The sequence below is a fragment of the Natator depressus genome, chromosome 1, assembly GCF_965152275.1.
Source record: "Natator depressus isolate rNatDep1 chromosome 1, rNatDep2.hap1, whole genome shotgun sequence".
NCBI classification, from domain to species: domain Eukaryota; kingdom Metazoa; phylum Chordata; order Testudines; family Cheloniidae; genus Natator; species Natator depressus.
Window position 1 is genome coordinate 261970001 of NC_134234.1, and position 18608 is coordinate 261988608.

The 18608-nt window shown below is 43.3% G+C and overlaps 2 protein-coding genes across 3 annotated transcripts in view; one reads left to right on the forward strand and one right to left on the reverse strand.

Annotated features, from left to right (window-relative positions):
• Positions 1-49: 49 nt before the first annotated feature.
• On the forward strand, positions 50-13029 carry ARL1 (ARF like GTPase 1). Its single transcript, XM_074941812.1, has 6 exons — positions 50-259; positions 4030-4167; positions 4947-5028; positions 7833-7944; positions 9566-9744; positions 9960-13029. The coding sequence occupies exons 1-6, from the start codon at positions 256-258 to the stop codon at positions 9988-9990; spliced, it is 546 nt and encodes a 181-aa protein (XP_074797913.1). The 5' UTR covers positions 50-255; the 3' UTR covers positions 9991-13029.
• UTP20 (UTP20 small subunit processome component) overlaps positions 11143-18608 on the reverse strand; it is an 83581-nt gene continuing 76115 nt past the window's right edge. For both annotated transcript variants that reach the window (XM_074941806.1, XM_074941807.1), the window contains 7 exons: positions 17138-17270; positions 15718-15914; positions 15258-15329; positions 13872-14135; positions 12654-12780; positions 11780-11925; positions 11143-11602 (listed from right to left, as the gene is read on the reverse strand). In XM_074941806.1, the coding sequence (XP_074797907.1) occupies positions 11447-11602; positions 11780-11925; positions 12654-12780; positions 13872-14135; positions 15258-15329; positions 15718-15914; positions 17138-17270 (1095 nt within the window). In that variant the 3' untranslated portion in view covers positions 11143-11446. The remainder of the gene's footprint in view (positions 11603-11779; positions 11926-12653; positions 12781-13871; positions 14136-15257; positions 15330-15717; positions 15915-17137; positions 17271-18608) is intronic.

An 18608-nucleotide genomic window follows, 5' to 3' on the forward strand; every position in this document is an offset into this window, starting at 1 on the left:
GAAGCCCGGGCGGTGGGGGTGGGGGAGCGTCCCTGGCCCGCGGGATTAGGGAATCCTGCGCGCGCTCCACCCTCTGCCCCCGTCAGCCGTGGGGCCACGGGGCCCCTCCCCCACCGCCTCCAACGGGCTAAATCTCGACTCCGTGCCGAAAGCGGGAGGCTGCGGGTGGCGCCTCGTTTACTTCCCGCAGCAGGAGCGACTGAGCCGACGTGGAAGCTGGTGGCGGCGGCGGCCTGGGGCGGCGGCGGCGGCACCATGGGTGAGGACCGGGGGGCTGCGGGGACGGGTCTTGCCGGCGCTTTGCCGGGGAGGGGGCGGCGCGAGACTCGGCCCCGCAGTGCCGGGCGGGGGCCCGGGCCGCGCTGCTGCTCGGGGGCGGGGAGCCGGGACCCCCCGGCGCCGGCAGTGGAGAGAGGAGGGGAGAGAGAGGAGTGGGAAGTCCCGGCCTGGCCGAGGCGGCTGCGTGGGTCGGTGCCGTGGCGGATTATGCCATTGTCGCTACTTCAGGGCGCGGTCCCTGGCGAGGGTCGGGGGGGAGCAGGCGGAGCTTCCCTTCCCGGAGCCCCCAGCAGCGGCCGACGCGCCAGCTTAAACGCCGGTCGTGTCTTTACAACGGCCTTTGAGAAAACCGATGTGAGGGCGCTACGAAGGTAAAGCTGGGGCAGAGGCTGCACCTGCAACCAGAAGTTTGTCAGGGAGGCTCAGTGGCTGGGGCACTGAGTGGACTGGGACCCGGAGCCCTGGGTTCAGTTCCCAGCTCTACCACCACTTTACAGGGTGACCTGGCCAAGTCAGTTCCTTACCTGTGCCTCCATTTTCCCATCCGTTAAAATGGGGATAATGATACAAAGCTCCTTTGTCACGATGGGTGTAAAGTGCTGTAATCTCCCTGTCTAGTCCCAGTGCCACAGTCTCTCCTGATCTCTCAAATAACTTCATCTGATAGTTCTTCTAAACCATACTTGAGACATTGCCATTTACCTAATGCAGTACAGTATCTATTTGAAGGAAAACAAAGTTAAATGCAGCTTTATATGTTCTGCTCTGTACAACTGAACACCAGGAATGTTCTTCAAAGTGTTGATGACTCTACTAGAGCCATCAACTCAATATTTGATACTATAGGTGTAAAAATACAAAGAGAATCTGAGATGGATATATTGGACTGAAATAGAATCTGGTAGGATTTATGCAGACACAGCAATCATTAACCACAAACAGTAGTATCTCTGGTTGTGAAGCAGTTTCCAATCAACCTTGTTTTTCTGTTCCTCAAAGTGGGTGTATTTCTAGTGGGGTCCTCTAGGGGTTGGCTCTTGGCCCTATGCTATTTAACATGGTTATCAGTGACCTGGAGGAAAACATAAATTCATGGTTGATAAAGTTTTCAGATGATACACAAATTGGGGGAGTGGTAAATAATGAAGAGGACAGGTCACTATACAGAACGATTTGGATGGCTTGGTACAAGCTATCAGTGTATGTTTTAATACAGCTAAATGCAAATGTACACATCTAGGAACAAAGAATGTAGGGTATATTTACAGGATGTGGGCCTGTCCTGGAAAGTAGGGACTCTGAAGATTTGGGGGTTCTAGCGAATAATCAGCTGAACATGAGTTTGCAGTGCGTCATGGTGACCAAAAGGGCTAATGTAATCCTTGGATGCTTGACCAGGAGTCTCAGATAGGAGCGGACAGGTTATTTTACCTCTGCATTTGGCACTGGGGTGTGACTACTACTGGAATACTGTGTTTAGATCTGATGCCCACAATTCAAGAAGAATGAAATTGGAGAGGATTCAGGGAAGAGCCCCAAGAATGATTAAAGGGTTAGAAAACATGCCTCATAGTGAGAGACTTGAGCTCAGTCTATTTGGTTTAACAAAGAAAAAGTTAAGTGGTGACTTGATTACAGTCTATAAGTACCTACATGGGGAACAAATATTTGATAATGTGATCTTCAGTCTAGCAGAGAAAGGTATAGCAAGACCAGCTGGAAATTGCAACTAGATAAATTGAAATTAGAAGGTGTAGATTTTTAACAGTGAGGGTAATTAACTGCTGGATCAATTTACCAAGGGTTGTGGGGGTTTGTCCTCACTGACGATTTTTAAATCCAGATTGGATGTTTTCACTGAAAGATCTAGGAAGTATATTGGGGAAGTTCTGTGGTCTGTGTTGTACAGTAGGTCAGATCATGTGACACCAGTGACCCCTTCTGGCCTTGGAATCGATGAAATCATTTTGGGCTGGACACGTAAGCAATATCAACTGGAAATAAAATTAGATTTAAAGCTCTTTGTTACCTCATCCTGCCCCTTTTATTTTCCTACCACTTTGTGTTTTGACAACCACTTTGAGACCCACATAAATAAAAGGGGAAACTGGCTATACTATTTCTCACAACTTCCAGTTCTAGTATTAGGTGTTATAAATATAGTAGGTAAAATAATTTTCAAATAGAATAGTAACTTTAAGTTGGTGGTGTCCCTTTATGTACCACATCTAGAATATTGTGATCTGATCTCTTTTTAGGCAGGATATTTGCAAAATTGTTGACAGTTGAGGTTGCAGGAGGACATGTCCCATCCACCCAAAGCTGCTTATTGTCAGGCTTGTAAAGTTAAGGGGAAAGAATTATCTCGTAGATATGCTAGTTATATAGCTAGCAGCAAACGGACTGCCGGACAGATTGGATGTGGAATACCAAATAAGGATGTTACACATTAGACGATTGACACAAAGTTAACTGGAATGGAGTCATGAACTAAGGCCTCACTTCAAAAATAGTTTTATTGCTTGTGTAACAAAACTCAGCTTGGGTGGTGCACTCTTTGGTCCTACAAGCATGCCTATTCTAATCGTAACAGTTTGATGTAAAGTTTCTCATTAATTTGATTTGGAGGTGTTGCCTATAAGGTCAAATTTTGAACCTAGCCCATCTCTTTAAAGCTCTGAATTTAAACTAACAACTGTCTAGAATGTATTCCACGTGGATTAAAAAACTTGTCTTGAAAAGGAAGTCAGGTCATTAACATCTACGGTAGTTTGCAGTATTGTACTGTTTCTCTCTACAGTGGAAATGAAGACAGTTGAAGCTGTTGCTTAACAATCTGTCTGTTCAGCCACCCTTTTCCTATTCCTGTCCCAGCCTAGGTGAACACTTCTGAATGTGGGTTAGACACCTGTTTGTATACATTTATTGTCAGTACACTTTCATAATCTTTAACATTAAAGACATGGTTACACTTAAAACACTGCAGCAGTGCAGCGGCACCGTTGTAGTGCTTCAGTGAATACACTATTCCGCTGGCAGGAGAGCTGCTTCCATCGGTGTAGTTAATTAACCTCCACAAGAAGGAATAGCTATGTCTCATTGACAGCATTGTCTCCACCTGTTGAGCTTCTCTTGTCAACATAGCGCTGTCTACAGCAGGGGGTTAGGTCGGTATAACTGCATTGCAAGGGTGTGAATTTTTTCAGACCCCTTAGTGACGCAGTTATAGTGATGTAAGATTATAGTGTAGACCTGGCCTCAGTTAGCATATATCAGACTATACAGCATGTACCCTATTAAACTAGTAAATGTACGTGTGGGTGGGTCATACTGAAGGAGAACTTAATTTCCTTTCTAACATCAGGTTTTGAAGGTCCCTGTGTAATTTAATGCACCAGAAACATAGAGGGCAATAGAAAAAAGAATAAGCATTTGCTTCTCTACTGGCAGATAGTGAACTAACAGCAGGAAAAATTGCTTCTGCCACCTGATCTTACTGACTGAGGTCAAACTTTTGGAGAACAGGAAGGGGTAGGTGTGATTGAGCCGGCAGGTATGTAACTAATCAACAGCTTGAGCTGTTTTCACTTCCCCTGAAGGGAACAATCTAGTAGTTCAGACTAGTGGATATTTTTAAAGCAGATATACTTCCTGGTGTTCAATAGGACACGTTGTCAAAGCTCTCTGACTTCTTAGTGTTAGTGCTACTGTAACATGGTACTGAAATTTTGTTTCTGTTCTATTTTTTAGGTGGCTTTTTTTCCACTATCTTTTCCAGTTTGTTTGGCACTCGGGAGATGAGAATCTTAATCTTGGGACTAGATGGGGCAGGAAAAACAACAATTCTGTACAGGCTACAAGTTGGTGAAGTTGTTACCACCATCCCCAGTAAGTGCTTCTCTAAAGACTAACTGATCCAGTGAAGATCTAATACATACACTTTCTTTGTTGATGAAGTGTGCATGCACAAAGTTTGGTTTAGTTAATCGGCGATCTTTAGAAGTTGCTTGAACCTCATGTATCCTAGTTTGTGTGTCTTCCCATATGCAGCTACACTGAGAAAGTATTTAATGCTGCTAACTACAAACTAAAGCGTTTAGCCACACATCTGAATTTCGTTACCATAAGTTTGGTAGGTTCTTGTTATAGCATTAATGTGCACTAATGATGGCAGTCCGGCAAAGTCAAGCTCTCAAATGTATCTTTAACATGAACTCTGTGAAGGCTCTGTTTGTCTACACATCAAATTCTCTAGACAGGAAAGAGAAAGTCAATGCTAAATTCATTTTTGCTCTGTTTACGTTCATTTTCACAGGGAAAGCAGGGGTCCCTGGGCCTAAGCTTTTGTTATAAACAGCACCCTTATTTAAAACAGCCATATATATACTTTTGTAACTCCACAAATTTTTTTAGAAGTTACTTTTATTTCTTTTAAAATACTGCATTTTGTCTCAGTCAAAGCATAGTGCATTTATTTGATCATAAAAAAAGCAGCTAGTAACATGATCTATGAAGAAGTATGGACTTAACTAGCTGTGTAGGCGTTAATTACACTTGTGAGGATTAAAGATTCTAGCTGAAGTTGGAATGTATTACAGCTCCTCTCTTGCTGGAATGTTCTTCCCCAAGAGCAGCACTAAGGTAGTCTCTCTCTATATATATTTCAGCAATTGGTTTCAATGTTGAGACAGTAACATACAAGAATCTAAAGTTTCAAGTCTGGGACTTGGGAGGACAGACAAGTATCAGGTAAGAAATTTCACATTACTGAGACTGATACGGCATAACCAACTGGAATGAACGCTTGGGACCTGATATTCAGAAGTGCTGACAACATAGAACTTTGGTGGGAATCTTGGGTGCTCTGTACTTCTGAACATCAAGCCCATAAATTTGATTTTAGAAGCATTCCAGTTATGAGGGGATAGTGGTTGTATGGAATGTTCTTACGTTTGGTTTGGCTAAATACATTAAACTTTGCAATCCATTTTTCTGATACAAAATACAGAAACTTTATCTGTATGCAAATAAAAATGTTAAGGAAATAAGGTCTTTAAACGAATTTTTCTACTAATCTATGCAGTGTTGAGATAATAGAAGCTGGTTATGCTTAGCTTTATTTCCATGTATCTTTGAAAATATCTCGACATTTTAGCATGTTAGGCTAAAATGATAAATAGGGCTGTCGATTAATCGCAATTAACTCAAAAAAATTAATCGCAGTTTTAATTGCACTGTTAAACAATAGAATACCAATTGAAATTTATTAAATATTTTGGATGTTTTTCTACATTTGCATATATATTGTATTCTGTGTTGTAATTGAAATCAAAGTGTGTATATTTGATCATTTTTACAGTGCAAATAGTATTTTTCAGTTTACCTCATACTAGCACTGTAGTGCAATCTCTTTGTGGCGAAGGTGCAACTTACAAATGTAGATTTTTGGGGGAGGGGGGTGTTATATAATTGCACTCAAAAACAGAACAATGTGGAACTTTGGAGCCTGCAGGTCCACTCAGTCCTACTTCTTGTTCAGACAATCGCTAAGACTAACAAGTTTGTTTGCATGTGCAGGAGATAATGCTGCCTTTTTCTTGTTTGCAATGTCACCAGAAAGTGAGCGCCGGCATTTGCATGGCGCTTTTGTTGCTAGCGTTGCGTATTTGCATGCCAGCTGTGCTGAACATTCGTATGCCTCTTCATTCTTTGGCCACCATTCCAGAGGACATGCTTTCATGCTGATGATGCTCATTTAAAAAAAAATGCGTTAATTAAATTTGTGACACAACTCTCCCCCAAGGAGTTCAATGTCTCCTACTGTGTTTTACCCACATTCTGCAATATATTTCATGTTATAGCAGTCTCGGATGATGACCCAGCACATGTTCTTCATTTTAAGAACACTCTCACTGTAGATTTGACAAAACACAAAGAAGGTTCCAATGTGAGATTTCTAAAGATAGCTACAGCACTCGACCCAAGGTTTAAGAATCTGAAGTGCCTTCCAAAATCTGAGAGGGACGAGGTGTGGAGCATGCTTTCCAAAGTCTGAAAAGAGCAATACTCCAATGCGGAAACTACAGAACCCAAACCACCAAAAAAAAGAATCAACCTTCTGCTGCTGGTGCCTGACTCAGATAATGAAAATGAACATGTATCGGACTGCACTGCTTTGGATTGTTATAGAGCGGAACCCGTCGTCAGCATGGACGCATGTCTTCTGGAATGGTGGTTGAGGCATGAGGGGACATGAGTCTTTGGCGCATCTGGCACGTGGATGTCTTGTGATGCCGGTGGCTACAACAGTGCCATGAGAACACCAGTTCTCACTTTCAGGTGACATTGTGAACAAGTGGGCAGCATTCTCCTGCAGGTGTAAACAAACTTGTTTGTGCGATTGGCTGAACAAGAAGTGGGACTGAGTGGACTTGAGGGCTCTGAAGTTTTGCATTTTTTTTTTTTTTTGAATGCAGTTTTTGTACATAATTCTACATTTGTGGGTTCAACTTTCATTATGGAGAGACTGCACTACAATACTTGTGATAGGTGAATTGAAAAATACTATTTCTTTTGGTTTTTTACAGTGCAAATACTTGTAATCAAAGTGAGTACTGTACACTTTGTATTCTGTGTTGTAATTGAAATGAATATATTTGAAAATGTAGAAAACACCCAAAAATATTTAAATAAATGGTATCCTATTGTTTAACAGCATGATTAATTGCACAATTACTTTTTGACAGCCGTAATGTTAAATTTAGGAATGGGTAACAAATTCCTTTGAAAATTTTAATGAGTAATGATATAGTACAACCTTGGGAATATGCTCATCTCTTGCAGTAGATAGCCTTTTGTGGAATCTTGTTTGCCATGTTTCTTTCAAAAATAGACTTTTACAAACTTTAGTTGCTAAAGATCAAGAACTACTTTCCTCAGATGCAAACCTCACTTTTTTGATCCTGAATAAAATACTTCAGTAGGCACAATTCTTCTAAAATAAGATTTAATTGGGAACCTAGTTAGTTACTAGTCAGTTTGAAGGATCAAATCAGGTCTTATTTTTTTGTTTTAATTTTTTTGCCTTAATAGCAAAATCCATGGCAGATGCTTTTTGCACAACTAGTTTTGTGAAACTTTATTTAAAGCTTAATTGGAGTTTTCATGGTAAAAGACAGGGCTTAGAAACACTTAGCTGAAATATCTGCAGCACTGCCCCTCAAAACAATGAACTTAACTTTGGCACATCTTCATTCTGCCAATAAATAGTTGTCCACAAGTAGTTTTACTCCCTTCTTCTTTGAGTAATAGTGTTTGGAGTGGTCTGCTCCTTTCCTCCCCTTTTAAGATACTAGTTGCCTTTTAGGCCACTTACCTGGTGGGGACAACTTGACTCTCCCTGAGCAAGTGGTTTGTGGGTTTTTTTTGTTTTGTTTTGTTTTGTTTTTTTCCAAGTATTGGCCATCACATTGTTATAATTGCCATTGTGTTGGGTTCCTTTCACTTAGTAAAACTAAACTTTATGTGAACTAAACTAGCCTGTTCTTTTCTAGGCCATATTGGCGGTGTTACTATTCAAATACAGATGCAGTCATTTATGTAGTAGACAGCTGTGATCGAGACAGAATTGGCATTTCAAAATCAGAACTTGTTGCTATGTTGGAGGTAAGAAAACAAAGATACCGTTTAGATAATTAAGATACTAATTGCAGATCTTTCTTCTTAAAGCAAATCTAAAACAAACCAGCACCTACGACAATGAACTCTGCTTGGAATCAAGTTGTCTTACATCCTTAGGAAGGAAGTAGCATATTACAGTAACTCTTCACTTAATGTCGTAGTTATGTTCCTGAAAAATGCAACTTTAAGTGAAATTGTTAAAGGAATCCAATTTCCCCATAATGTAAATGGAGGGGTTGGTTCCAGGAAAAATTTTTTTGCCAGACAAAACTCTCTCTCATAATATACACACAGTGCATATGTTTTAAACAGTTTAATAGTGTACACAATAATGATGATTGTGAAGCTTGGTTGAGGTGGTGAAGTCAGAGCGTGGAAGAGGGAGGGATATTTCTCAGGGAATGCCTTCCTGCTAAACGATGAACTAGCACTCAGCTCAACCCTCAAGGGTTAACACGTTGTTAATATAGCCTCACAACCTACAAGGCAGCAGGAATGGAGGAAGGAGACACATCATGGCAGAGAAAGTCGTGCATTGCCCCTTTAAGTATGCTGACCCCACTCTAAGTACGCTCTTTTAAGTAGATCAGCAAGTTGACGGCAGCAGCTGCTGCCAGCAAGCTCCCTCCATTGGGACCCTGTCATGTCTCCCGTCCCACTCTGTGGAGATGAGGTACCGGGGGGGGGGGCAGCAGACACCCTAACAATAGCACCCCTCTTTCCCCCCCCCCCCCCCCCTTTGCACAGCAAGCAGGAGGCTCCTGAGAGCAGCTCCAAGGCAGAGGGCAGGAGCAGCACACTGCAGTTGGGGGAGAGGGACAGCTGAACTGCTGGGCGGCTGCCGCACAGCGAACTTAGGGGGGCTGCTGGTCCACCCTGGTTCCAAGCCCCCACCAGCTAGCTCCAATAGGCTGCTCTTTCTGCAAGCAGTGGACAAAGCAGGGAGCTCTGCCAACCAATGTTACGAGGGAGCACTGCACAACTTTAAACAAGCATGTTCTCTAATTGATCAGCAACGTAACAATGTTAACCGGGATGACATTAAGTGAGGAGTTATTGTACAAAGCTTTCGACTGCAGAATATTTGCCATATGTTTAATGCCAGTTCAGATAAGCCTTTGTGTGGGCACTAGCCTGAATATAGTCTGTTACTAGCATAGCTTCTTAGTGCTTTGTCATTATTCAAGGTCCAGTTCTGCCAGCCTTAAACTTAGTGATATCAGTGATTTTAATAGGATTACTTATGAAATTTAGTATCTTACGATGCAAGGGTGGCAGAATTGTGCCCTAAGTCATTGAATTTAATAAACTTTGAATACCTTTGTTGGCCCAATGAATGATAAAAATCTGTACTTGGATTTAAAGTATTCTGTAAAACAGTCTGTTTGAAACTGCTTTCTAAGGGAAACTGACCAGGAGCAAAGGGAACTGGCATCAAATTTTAGTTTAGGTTTACCAGTAAGCCTAGCTTTTACTTTTGAAGGATTTACTGTATATAAAGACTGAAAACTGAAGTTTTCTCTACATTGAATAAACCTGTAGTTTGCTTTAAATTCTCTTGAGGTCAGGGGAAGAATAGAGTTACTTGCATAGATTTCTTTTTTAGGAAGAAGAGCTGAAAAAAGCCATTTTAGTGGTGTTTGCAAACAAACAGGACATGGAGCAGGCCATGACTCCCACAGAAATGGCAAACTCACTTGGCCTACCAGCTTTGAAGGACAAAAAGTGGCAGATTTTCAAAACCTCTGCAACCAAAGGCACTGGGCTTGATGAGGCAATGGAATGGTAACTGTTTAACTCAAGTCTTGATAACTAATGCTGTTATAATGTTCCTCAAAAGGATCTAACATTGGATATTTTTGGTGCTAATTTTAACTTTTTCCAAGTGAACAAAGCATGAGCCCATAGGCTACATGATTATTCCAGGGCACCATGCACAACTTCTCGGCATATTGGAAATGGAGTCTTCAGTAAATAAACTCACTTAATTTTTTCCTTAGGTTGGTGGAGGCCTTGAAGAACCGGCAGTAAAAACAACCTTGCCATGTGATGGTTAAACACATCCAAGCTTCCCTTTCGTCAAGCAAGTTAATGCCACGTACTGTAAATAGGACTGAGGGAATTGACTGTTGTAAAGGGGGCTGACTTGTCTTGTAAACATACACTGAACCAACTGAATGTCTGTCTGTATTATATTAAAATACTCCTTCCTTGCTCTTCTGTGTTAAGGTATGTACTTATGTTAATTTGTATGGAAGACTTAATTGACAATAGACTGAGACAGGTTAAAATAAATTTTTGTTATGAATTTTAGTAGCATCACCTATTTTATTCATGTAAACACTAAAATCTTTGAAGTCTAAATATTTGTTATGTGCATGTCCCACACTTGAAGCCTGTCACCTGTTTTGAGCTACTTTTAGAGTGCTGTTAGAAACTCAACGGAGCATTAGTGCTCACTCTCGTAGACCATCCCCACTTCTTAGCCATGAGTTGAAAAGCCCACCTGGAGATGAGGAAAGTCTACTTTTGAAATTAGTATTTAGGTGTTCAGAGCTAGAATCTCAGCTGCAGGATATATCTAGCAGTCTTCCAGATTTGAAGCAAGTGCAGGGTTTTTTGTATTTTAACACATGATGGTAGCAAGTTTTGTTTGAGCAGGTAAAATATTTTTCAAAGATGCCGTCCCACAAATGTTAGTATTGCTCAGTCTTAGAGGCTAGGATTGAATGTCACCTTACGTAAGTGATAAACTCCCTATAGCTGTGCACGCTAGGTATTTAATGTGATGTCCAGATGACAGGAGTGCTCATTACCCTACTTTGCACCATTTCAAGTTGGGGATGGGTGAAGTAGCTTCCTTCTCTTTTTGTGTTAGGAGTAGTTCTCTCCCTTGGCAGCTGGCAGAACCTTGCTCCTTTCTGTGGTCACATTGCAAAGTTAAGTGATTATCAACTGCCCTTGTAACTACCAGAGTATTGGATGTAGCTGCCCTCTGCTGTTACCGCTGTTCTCTGTATTCATCCTTAACCCACAGAATATTTAAGGGACTCGCACGGCTTTTTATGGTAGATCTCATGTGCGCAGCATACCTGAAAGATCAGGGCGGAACACTGAACAACAGGTGCTTTCAAGCATATTTAATTAGAAAAATGGACAGTCTTAATATATTAAACTGTACATTCATGTGTTCCATATTTTACTCATGCACGGCAAGTCAGCCTGTAGCATTCTCTGCATGAAAGGAGAGCAAACAGCTTGATGGTTTTTATATAAGATCTGTGCAGACTTTACAATTAATTACAAATAAATACATTAAGAATGAACTCATGTAAAAAAAGAGAGGCTGTAGCTCTCTACCCTGTGTTAGGTGTTGCTGAGATATTCAGAGCACTGAATTTCTTTCCAAGTAGAGTCCTCCAGTACTGCACAATCAGGTTTATGCGTCAAATATATACATGACCATACAGCTGTTTCCAAGTATGTTTCATTCCACCATTGCTAAGTCTTTTAGCGCATGGCTTCTTGGTTTCTTTGCCTTGTAGCCAGGGCGCAGGAATTCTATTTTCCTCTTCCTTGCTTCTATTTTATTCTTGTGTTTCTTCAGCTTCTTCCTGGCAGCAATGTCAGGGTTCGCTACAGTCTAATAAAAAGCAGAAATTAATTTTGTGCTTTTCAAGAATATGGTGATGTTTAAAGCGGACATTGTCCCTTTAAAAAATCTTTCTGATCAAGCACCTCTCAAGTAAGGTGCTGCCTTTAAAATTTCTAGTACTGTTTTCTACTAAAAGGGCAATCAGAGTTGAGAATAAAGTCTTACCTGCAGTGCTCTCTGTTTTTTCCTGATAGCCCTCTTCTGACTAGCCTGTTTCTGCACAGAAGCAAAGGCAAGTGAAAAGGTCTCCAGGCCAACTAATTTCTTGAGCAGTTCTATGATTTCCTGGGAGAGGTTCTTCAGTGTTGGATCTAGTAAAATAAAGAGATGACTTCTTAAGTCCTCATTCTGAAACAGTCTACTTAGAGAACTCTGCTTGTACATTACTGATTTCTCTTCCATTTGCATGAAAACACAAACTCTTAAAAGCGAAAATTTGTCTTTGGTGCTTATTTTCCAAGGGCCTAACCTGCATGTAACATTGGAACTTACCCCCAGACAGCATGTTTCCTGTAGAAATGAATTGCACATTAAGCAGTGTTCAGGAACGTGTTAAACAGGAGTTGCACTAATGTCTTTTTTTGGCCATTTTTCAGTGAGCCACAATGGACAGAACTTATTCAGGAGTGTCATGGGAGGGGGAAACAACTAACAAGGGCAGAAACAACTAAGGAACATTTCATATACTTCAAGAAGTGTAGTCCTGCCTCCAGATCGTAGCGCTTCATATTTGTAATAAGCTTGCCTATTTCCCAACTCCCCATCATAGCTCTGTGTGCGCCACGCCTCATGGTCACCTTCTTTGTCAGTCAGTCTGGTTATATCACCTTTCCCTCTGCATGAGTCCCCTTCCTCCATCTCATGTTCTCACCTGCTCCACTATCCATATATGCTTTAGCTTCCACTCCCTGAATGAAGGCATCTGGGTGTGAGGAGACAATGTGAATTGACAGAGGGTGTTTGGATTGGGGCTGTCTGCATGGACAGTGCAAAGCAGAACAGACCCAGTGCCATTTCCTTAGTGGGGTTTGGCAATTACCTTGTTCTGCGTAGGTGCTACTCAGCTCTCTGTGCAGAGGCGTGATGATTGTTGGAAGGTATGGCTTGATCCTGTCTTTCCCAAGATCCACTGCTACAGCTCCAAGGAACTTAAAGATGCAAGTTCTCTGAAAGTACAGACATGCCAGAAATGAGAGACTGGAAGGGAAAAAAAACCACAGCTGTGGTTCTCAAACTTTTTTTTCACAGACTACCTGAAAATTGTTGAGGGTCTCGGCGGACCACTTAATGAACTTTCCAAATGTTGTTTGTACCATTAGCTAACTATTGTAAAGTGCTTTGGATAAAAGCGCTAGATATAAAAAAAAAAAACAAAACATTTTTTGTTCTACAAATAAAAGTGCACAACTCCTATTTTAATAGCAGTAGCCTTACCTTTCTAAGGGGATGGATGTGCCGTCTCTCCCCAGCAGCTGCAGCCCGGGAAAGTCACCTCTTTCTCTCCCCACCGCAGCCGTGCACATCCCAAATTCCCCCCTCCATGTACCCCCTATTCCTCAGCATCTGGTCCATGCACCTCATTAGTGGAGCCACACAGATGGGTGGCCCTTCATTCTCTCGTATGCTTCTGCCCAGGTGCACACCTTAGAGGGAACTACCCACGGCCCACCGACCACAGTCTGAGAACCTCTGCCCTACCAAACTGTCACCATGAGCTGTGTGGCAGGTAACACTTGTGACCCTGGCTAAGGGAGAGAGGGTGCGTTCTGGTGCTTCATGGGAGTGATGAGGGCGGAGCCTAGCGCCCCAGGCAGAAAGAGGAAGATGGAACTTTCCCCTACGTGCCTGTCTGGACACTGAGCATTTGTTCCAGGACACACACGGCTCCCAGCATAAAGAACAAACATTCGTGGAGCATCCTGACTGACCAATTCATTCAAAGTTAAAAAACACTAATGTAGAGAAGGTGGAGGCCTGGGAATGAAAGGAGCAGAGGTGGGGAAAGAAGGTAGAGCAGGAAGCAGAGGGAGGGAAGGCAGAGCAGAGAAACAGAACACGGACTCTCTACAGCAGCAAGCTCCATCTCTTGCTACTCAGAAACTTTTATTCCTCCTTAGCCTAGCACCCACCTCCAGCACCTGCCTCCCAGCAGGCACCCCAAGCTAGTTTCTGAGGGGCTAAAGGACAACATTGGTAGGCTTTCCACCGAGCAGCTCCCAATGCTGTCAAATGGAGGGAGGGACAACACAGTTCTTACCTTCACAGGGTTTTTAGGGGAATATGCTGCTTCTCGTTTTGCCATCAGAGAGAGTCTTTTCATCACCCACAACACTGTGGCTGGTCTGCTTTTCTCTTCTGCTTCGCCTTCCTTCTCTTCCTGAGCAGATGCTGCCTTTTCACCTTCGTCTTCAGAAGCATCCTCCTGCCCTCCCATTTCATAATCTTTGGTCTCCTCCCCTTCCTCTGAATCTGGGACCAGAAGGTAGAGAACTCTGGCCACAAACAACAAGTTCTTTATAACCTTCAACAGTGAAAAGAAAAACCAATTGAGCAGCCAGTACGGACCCTGGGGCATGAAGGAGGCAGGTGAGAGGTTGGGATTATCAAACCCAAGGGAGTGCAATTCATGAAGACGGCTGCACACAGCAAAGCAAGTTTTGCACTTAGAATGCGGACACCCCCCTTTGGGCCCAATCCAAAGACCATAGAAGCCAATGGAAAATTCCCGTGGGCTTTGGGATCAGGCCGTTTGAGAGGAAAATGTATTAAGGCCAAACAGTTCAGAATTATGCCATAGCACATATCAGAGAGTTATCTCCAGCGCCCTTACAGAGGCTGCCCTGGGAGCTGGTGGGGATGCTATGGTCATGCCCACATTCTTCCCCTGGAGATGGCTAGCGTCCATAGCAGCGCTCAGAGGGAGCAGGCTCTATGTCTAGCCAGGGCCAGCAGTGGGAGTGCTCCTTGTGGCCTGCCCAACCTAGAACAGAATCTGGCTCACACTGGGTGGATCTAAGCCAATTCCAACGGACATCAGAACTTCAGCTCAGCTATATAACTCAAGCTGAGTGCAGAAGGATCGGTTCACAGCAAGCAGGCAGGCTTTGATTCTCCACCCTGTCTGAGCTGTACGTGCAAGGGGGGAGTGAGGTGAGCTGGCTGCAGGGAAGCTGGTTGTAGCTCCATGATTCAGAGATGCCCAGCCCACCATGTGAGGGCTGCACAGGGCAGCCCTGGGAGTTCAGGAACCTTCTGCCGATGAAGGATCTGGTATCACGGAGCCCCACTCCAGCATACAGCCTCCACGCGCTGCTAGGCCTCCTCTGCCTCTCACACTAGATGTGACAGGGCAGCTCAGGTGGGTAGAGGCAGCGCTACTGCCGGCAGATTTACATCAACAGAAAGTTCCTCCGCACAGACAGAATTTTCCACTAGGCCGTTTGCATAAGTGCTGATCTCAGCTGACCAGAGAATCTGGTTCTCTGGCGATATGTTATCTTCACCTCAACGTTCACCATTGCTATGGCATATAGAAAGTGTTCCACTTTCTAGCCAAGAGCACTCATGCTTTCTGTAGGGATAGTGGATTATCCCATAGTTTGGTCTATATCCCCAGCAGTTTGAAACCTACTCAGACTCGTACCTGCTCTCCCAGAGACTGATCCAGGAACTTGGACTGCAGCTGGTGACAGAACGCTAAAGCAAGTTCCTTCATCTGTGGAGAGAAAAGGGAGTTGGAATTCTTTACATGACAGGGAACATGCAGGATGATGACGTAGCCCAAGGGGTTATTTTACCGTCCTACAGAGACAGTTCCCAAAGGCTAACGGGAGGCCCAAACACTTAGACGGGCTAGAATTCTTGCTCAGAGATACTGATCTTCATGGGAGCCTTTTTGCTGATGAGGGTGAGACCTAAGGGAGGCAGTCTGCAATCCTATGGGAGAAGCCTGCCAACGATCAGTACAGAGCAGTGGAGAGCGTCCAAACTTTAAAGACAAATGGGAGACCAGCAACTAATGCTACTTTGCATTGCGACAATCAGAAACACCAGCCAGGCGACAGACACTGGCTCCGGGGGGGAATTAGCAGGAACATCCTTACCTTTTTGTCCAGCTCATCTGTGAAGAACCTGGTCGCTGCTGGCTCCACCGTGGTCTTTTTGCTCTTGCCTGCCTTCCTCTCATTCCATTTGCTAACAAGTTCCTCTGGCTTGTGAGAAGCAAACAACAAGCCAAAAATCTGAGCAGCAGTCAGCCACACCCAGCTGTGCGGGTACCACAAATGGGACTGAACGTGACCTTCAGGGGAAAGAAAAAGCTTTTCAACCAACATAACCCTTTCCATATGAGAGGGGAAAGTACCCAGGCACCTCTGCAAGGTTGTGCGCATGCCCAGCCACTGTTCATGCTACAGTCAGGAGGAGAGTACTGTAAACTGTGCTGATTTGTTTTGAGTTTGACTGCAGGCTTCTGGGCCACCAGCCACTCCAAGCCAGCCCAGGACGGCAGGGAACAAAAGCTGTGGCCATCTGAGAGCCCCCTCCCCTGCATCAGAACAACACTCCAGTAGGCTACAGCAATGCTCCCATCCACGAACAGCCTACACATTAGTTTAAGTGCTGTGGTTTGGAACTCTGCTGTTGAGTATTTTTTTTAAACAAGGGGCTGTTCAGTGACTTCTCCCGTGAGCCGTGTTGAAGGTCTCAGTCCGGTTCTCAGGGGACAGGTGACCACGCTCTAAAATCCATCACCACTGGCAACCTTATAGACAAGCTCAGCAAAGAAGCCAGTGGTTGCCCTTTCTCCCCTAGAGCTTCTATCTCCAGCCACACATTGAAGGACAACAGCGGTGCAGCATGGGGAACTTTGCATCACCTCTGCCCTTGCTGCATCTGTTCCGTGGATGAATTCCGGACCTCCAGGCCTGTCAATGACGCCTGCTGGGATTTCTAAAAAGACCCTTGGAGGCCTGTAGTTCTTTCAGACACAATCCAATACAAGCCCTTTTCAGACTGCGAGAGAAGCAATTAAAAAAAAATACAACCCACCAACGCCACATGCCAAAATGAGTTAGCTTAATGTGTCAGTGCATCACTTACGGCCAATCAATAAAATGGTTTTGAGATGGACCTTCCAAACACACACCCTGTTTAAGAGCTGCTGTGCCACGTGTCACCTGTTCACTGGCTGCTCTTTATGACCTGACAGAGAAAACCATTTTTCTTAGAGAACTGAAAGCTGTACTCTAAGGGGATGTAATTACAGCTGAACAGGCACCAGTCTGGATTACCCAAAACAGTTCTTAGCAACCAGAAGAGAGAGGCAGATCGTTTTCACTGATGGTCTAACCTTTTCTATTAGCATCTGTTCTTTCACTAGTAACTGCCATATATTATAGATGCCTCTTCAAAATGCAAATCCTACTGCACAGATCTTTGTCTGTTTGCATCAGGGCAACCACAACTACACAAATTACCAATAATCTTAGTTCTAATACAGGAGAAAATATTATTCATACTTACGCCAGATATTGCTCAAAATCTCATTATGTTTGGTTAACAGAATAATGTTGCATTCCTTGATTAATTTTATTATCAAAGTAAGAAAACTGAACAACAATCTGTCTGCTGCCTTTTCTTCAGTCTCTTCTGTTATCTAAAAAGAAAAATAAATCAACAAAGAGACAGTTACAATGGCTGGCTAGAATTGTACAGAAGGGCTTATTTTGTATGTTTAATATCTAACTGATGGCTGAAGTCTTCCACATTGACCCCTATGACCGCTTTATATTTAACTATATGAATTTAGTGTAATGAGTCCATTAAAACTGTTTCACAAGGATTCAGTTTCCAAAGGAAGATTGCCTTGTTGCTCGTCTCTATATATATGTACATGCAGGCATATGTACACAAACACACTATATCATTTATAACTAGTACTTAATCCTCTCATGAACTAGGTTTGACTTTATCGGGAGCAGCTGTGAAGCACCCTGTTCCTGTTAGAGTGACACAGTGTAAACTGCATAGTATTAAACTGCTTCCTGCTTTTGATCAGCTCTGCAGCTATCAGCTTGACTGTAGTAAGCCTGCTTATCCACAGGATCATTAGGGATGTACATGTAGTGATTACAGTGTCAGCAACCATGTCAGACTAATCCAGTTGCAGCTGTAGTCGTCTCACATCACCTGGGTCTTCCTTGAGCTCTTCTATCTTGTTCAGCGTTTTGGCATTCCTGATTAAATACATGGCAGCTTCTTTATGACTAGTGATTAGTATCACAAAGTGCTCACCAACTGATCAGAATCAGTGGAAGCCATGTAATCTGAAGCCAAAACAGATGCACTGAACTGACTTTCATCATATAAACCAGTGACTGAATTACAGGAAGGGAATTGTACTGAATACTTTAATATTTTCTATAGGTTAAACGAAGAATCACAGTGCAGTATTGCTGACCTTTCATATCTATGTAAACCTATGGGTTTCTGGGAGTTGATATTCTCAGTGACAAGAACACCATCACCTTGATATTTAGTCTGGTTTTCAATAAATGGATCCCAAAAAGTGTCAGACGCAACATCAGCCCCCTGCCCATTTCTGTGGTTCTACAATCCCCATTTTGTTTAAAGGAGTGTTTCTTCTCTCTTACTGCTGTGGAAGAGCCTCACCCAGACAGGGAGAGCTGACACGCTACACATCAAGTGCTCTCAAATGCGCAAAGTCAACAAACTATAAAAAGAGAAGGTCAGATGGTTTTTCTCTAATCTCTTCCGGTTCCAGTCATAGAATCACAGAATATCAGGGTTGGAAGGGACCTCAGGAGGTCATCTAGTCCAACCCCCTGCTCAAAGCAGGACCAATCCCCAATTTTTGCCCCAGATCCCTAAATGGCCCCCCCAGGGATTGAACTCACAACCCTGGGTTTAGCAGGCCAATGCTCAAACCACTGAGCTATCCCTCCCAATAAAACAAAGGAGACAATCACCATAG